The sequence below is a fragment of the Alosa pseudoharengus genome, unplaced genomic scaffold (assembly GCF_046254945.1).
Source record: "Alosa pseudoharengus isolate Yale_2024_CS ecotype anadromous, Long Island Sound unplaced genomic scaffold, YU_APseudo_1.1 YU_APseudo_1.1_scf_15, whole genome shotgun sequence".
Taxonomy (NCBI): Eukaryota; Metazoa; Chordata; class Actinopteri; order Clupeiformes; family Clupeidae; genus Alosa; species Alosa pseudoharengus.
In genome coordinates this window covers 11621616-11626230 of record NW_027468620.1, presented here as the reverse complement: position 1 = coordinate 11626230, position 4615 = coordinate 11621616, and the positions used below count along the sequence as shown (strand labels likewise).

Sequence of the window (4615 nt, the reverse complement as noted above, 5' to 3'; positions counted from 1 at the left end):
TTGGACAGAGCAATGACCTACGATGAAGGTTTACATTTGTCCAAGGCAAGGGTTTCATTATGCACCTTTTGCCTGCTCAATAGGCCTAAACTTACACTCTGTTGCGTGATAGTCAGACTGCTATCATTTAGTCATTTTGATTTGATTATTTAACTTCACCTCACTTTACCCTAAACATTTCCAATTTGCAGGAATTATTCCTACTTTTCCAAGAAAAACACACCGTGCACATTTCACGTTTATTTTCATTGCTTATTTCATTACTTCCACCACTGCATTGCGACTCCTAATATATCTAATCCTGTCACAACTCTCACTAGTGGTATTTCCATTGCGATTCAACTGGAAAGCAGATCCATGGAATTACGAGGATTAGCGTAACTTTACACCATGTACAGTGCCCGTGATGTGAACAACACGTGGTTGGTCCACTTCTTTTATGGAGATATCAACAAATCGTCATCGAGGGCTTGCGTAAAACCATGGTACTTGAGAGGACAGTCTCAGTCACTGCCCTGGAAATGAGGGCGTGGCTTTACCTTAGTGGGACTCGGAGACATTGACGTCATGGCTGGGACTCCCTAAAAGCAGCTGTCAAAGGGTGTCACGTCGGGCTCGTAGGCTACTATGAAAACCTTGTGATTGTTTTCCGAATGAAAGCGCACGTAGCCTTCAGAGAGACTGTATATACTTCGGCTACATTCATGACAACTCATGCAAACTTCTACAAGAAAACTTCACTCGCCTTGTGTGGCAGAATGAATGTAAGTAACACTGAACGGTAGCATTAGAGAACTTGTTGATTTGACTATTGTTAGGACGGATGCAGAGATTAATGATAACGACTAGGGCTATTGCATGGAAGACCCATCGGATATTGATACAGTTAGGCTACAGTGAGCCTACCCTACCATCAACAAAATTAGTTTATTTATGTTTGTACAAGCCTGTAGGCCTAAACAAACTTTGCATACAACACCGTAAAATGTATTTGTGTGGTATGTTATTTGTCACAGGTTGTATTTAGGCTATGTATGAAACCTTCTTATCTCATTTGCTGCCGATCTTGAACAGGACTCCCTAGCAGGAGAGATGTAGACTATTTCAATTGAACCTTCATGGCTAAATAGCCTATCCATTTAAAAAACACTATAGAACTGACCAAATATCTGTGTATTTTCTGAGACATATGTCCATGAATCTCTGCACAGTGAGGACATAACATTCTTTATCTATTCGGCTCCTTGTGAGTTATGGTCTAACCATCTTAAGGTTTCTTGTAATTGTGAGCTACTTAAATATTTACTTATTTTTGTTTTAGGTGGCAAATGAGCCCTTAACTGACTGCAAACATGCAGTGGCCCTCTTGAGGGGGCTAAACATGCAGCGAGAGTTCGGGCAGTTTTGCGACTGTGTCATACAGTTGCAAATCAACCCTGGAAGGCTCTTTTTAGCCCATAAAAGTGTCCTGGCTGCATCAAGCCCTGTGCTAGCTTCTCTCATCACCAGTCAAGGAGCACTTTTGGATTTGCAGTCCCCCTGTCTCTCTCCAGAGACCATGGAATACTTGTTAGACTTTATCTACACGGGCAAACTACCTCCAAAAAGCCAAGAGGACTCTGTACTGTCGGTTGCTGTTGACCTACAGATGCAAGAACTCCAGTATGCATTGATCTTCAGGAGAAGTACACTGTCTGAGTTTTTGAACAGTGAGTAGTTTAAAGTTTGTAATGCAGTGCATGACAAAAAAAGTGTTTTGAGTAAAGCATCATAAATGCATTTTCAGACATTTGTCATCTGGCCAGGCTCCACAGCAAGCCATGTTTCAACAAGAGTGTTTTGTCTGTGGCAAGCATTTTGTATCTTATTTGGTGTTCCTTTGTATTCCAGTCCAAGATAAATTGAACAGAAAGCGGCCATTTCCCGAGGAGCAACATGAAGAAGGAAACCGTATGTCTCCATCGTTCCCACACGGATCAAAGAGGCCTTTGCCATCCTGCTTAAGTTGTGAAGCGGTACCTGTTATTTGTCATGCAAGTGCCTGCAGGAAGTTGTCACCGATGCAAGAATCAAGCACACCAAATTATGACCTGGACATTGCCTCTGACCTGCATGGCAGGGAATCTGACAGTAGCCAAAGTGTGCACCTTCCTTCTTATAGACATAAACTACGTGATCACAACTTTCAAAACATGGACAAGAATGATGACAATTCATTTGAGCCAGTATCCAAAAAAGCTAAGGTTGTTTCCCATGTGCTTCCTTCAGATGTACTCTGTCACCAAACTGAAACTCCCAAAGACTTTGAGGATGAACTTTTGGAATCAGGGAGTGAGGCATTTGTTAAAACAAGCATTACTGTGTCTCCAAAGACGGCTTGTGTGTCTACACAAATCAGGCATGCTAGACACCAAGAGGAGGACTTGAGTCCACATGCAAAGGCCAGTAGGGGTCTCGTCCTTAGCGATGCCTCAAGGAACGATGGCTGTCATGGCCATCTTCATTTGAACAATTCACATTATGAGCACAATGACGATGCTTCACACCAGTTCAGACTTGCTGAAAATGACCACGGCGAGTCTCATGCCTCCCTAGAGTTTTTAGATGTTTCAGACAATATTCCTGTGGACAACTCCCACTGTATCAGTGAAGCACACGCTGAAGCAGGTCAGCGCAATGTTTTGTGTCATTTGCAGTCAGAGGATGACCAACCGTACACGGTGCATGTTGCGATAAGCAGGGAGAAATACCACCAGGCTGTTGACTTGCAGACCTGTAGGTCGTCTTCTGATTCTAAATCATTGTTTGATTTAGATAGGTGTAATGCACAAGGCGCAGTTGTTTTGAATCACAGTATTACAGCAGACACTCCTGTAGTCCATGAATCAACCAGAGATGATCGTAGCAGCACATCTGAAACTTCCAGCATTGATCAGGAGGATGACTATGACCTGTTTGGCCCTCAGATCTCTAGTATGCACACCTACCTAGGACAAGTGAGGTACCACTGTATCAGCAGAGAGCCTCAACAAGTCACAGGGTCAAGCGATTCAGACGAGGAAGGACTTTACACAACGCCAGCGGATACAGGCAGCGGAAAACACGGATCCGTGCCTGGCATTCCCCTCTCCGATGCCTCTGCCAGTGAGCCATCCATGGGAACATTTGACCTTGGCAAGGCCCAAGTGAACCCCGGGCTGAACCTGGTGGCGCAGCCGTACCAGTGCACCATGTGCGACCGGGCCTTCAGCCAGCGCGGTTCCCTGAACAGGCACATGCGCTCCCACCTTGGTGTCCGGCCGTACTCCTGCCCGCAGTGCCCGATGACTTTTTCGCGCCAGTACCGGGTCACTGAGCACATGCGGGTCCACCAGCGTGGCTGTGAAGACCTACAGAGGGCAGGGCCCACCTGAGTCCAACCCAAACTAGACCACGTGTGACCACTCAAAATGTACAATCTAGCTCAGCCAGCTCAACCATGAGGTGGTGTTCGTCTAGGATAAGTACAGGGTTGCCAGCCTTTAAGTATTGTCTTGATGTGGTAGATAAAGTACCTAGCATTTCTGTTTATGAAATTACAAAACACACATGGACCTGGATGTATGAAATTCAGGAGTCTCACATCAAAATTGGGGGAGTTGGCAACCCTGTAGATAAGCATTGTAATGTGGATAAGCTGGCAATCTTGCCTGTTTAAGTACAGTGACCTGTCACAAAAAACGAACCCTATTCGGGTACTCATTCAGGCCAAAGAGCCAGATAGATAGCAGACAGAGATTGACCTTACTCATCACGTCTAGTTTTTCACAATTTCTTACATGTGAATGGCATGATGTCTATTCTGTTGAGATGTGAGATTTTTAACTAGAACCAGATATGAGTAAAATGGCTGCTGGACTTCCTTTGGAGAGGTTTTATATTATAGCTGCAAATCTGTCTGTAAAAATTTAATGAGCACTGTTTTTATCATGCAGTCACATTGCTCTGGTTACCTTTACCTTTATTTTAAACATTGTGACCAAACGGTTTTGCTGTTGCCTATTGCTATAGGATTTCTGCAGTAGAAATGAATTGAACAGGCTTGCCTTTGGGGAATACATGTTTAACCTAACTTTGCCAAGCATATATTTAAAATAATGCTTTGTTTCAAACATAAGAACACATTTTAGATTAAGCTTGTACTTGCTGCATGCTGGAATTGTTGTATTGTGTTATGTTTGACTGTTTGATTGTAATGTGTTAATGTGTGAAGCTAGACCCAACCATTTATAATGTAGCCTGCCACTTATGCCACACTGAAGTTTCTATATTCAGGTGCCTTCAAAAGTGTTCATGGAGCCAAATAAAAGACATCTGTTTAGGTCATCACACATGTCTTTGACGAGAGACAAGTATTTTAATCTGTTTTATTATGTAAAGGGAAATATTATATAAAACATATTGATACATTATTAATAAAACACGTAAACATTTACTGAAGTTGTGAATATTCTTCATTACAAGTGTATGAATATATGAACACATTGTTGCTTAGAGATTGTTGTGACCTGTAAAAGTTTATCATTCAGCTGGTGGACAGCTCTGCATCACAACAATCGCCTAAAGTGGACAGAAA

At 42.9% G+C, this 4615-nt stretch overlaps 1 protein-coding gene across 1 annotated transcript; it reads left to right on the top strand.

Annotated features, from left to right (window-relative positions):
* Positions 1 to 681: 681 nt before the first annotated feature.
* On the top strand, positions 682 to 3773 carry LOC143123743 (uncharacterized). Its single transcript, XM_076285034.1, has 3 exons — positions 682 to 764; positions 1322 to 1709; positions 1891 to 3773. Exons 1-3 carry the CDS (start codon positions 705 to 707, stop codon positions 3411 to 3413), a joined length of 1971 nt encoding a protein of 656 aa, XP_076141149.1. The 5' UTR covers positions 682 to 704; the 3' UTR covers positions 3414 to 3773.
* Positions 3774 to 4615: the final 842 nt, after the last annotated feature.

Bases quoted from the DNA above. Each gene is read 5' to 3' on its own strand.
- LOC143123743 (XM_076285034.1), top strand. From the start codon at position 705: ATGACAACTCATGCAAACTTCTACAAGAAAACTTCACTCGCCTTGTGT. The intron at 765-1,321 runs GTAAGTAACACT...TTTTTGTTTTAG, and splicing joins CCTTGTGTGGCAGAATGAAT to GTGGCAAATGAGCCCTTAAC. The intron at 1,710-1,890 runs GTGAGTAGTTTA...TTTGTATTCCAG, and splicing joins ACTGTCTGAGTTTTTGAACA to TCCAAGATAAATTGAACAGA.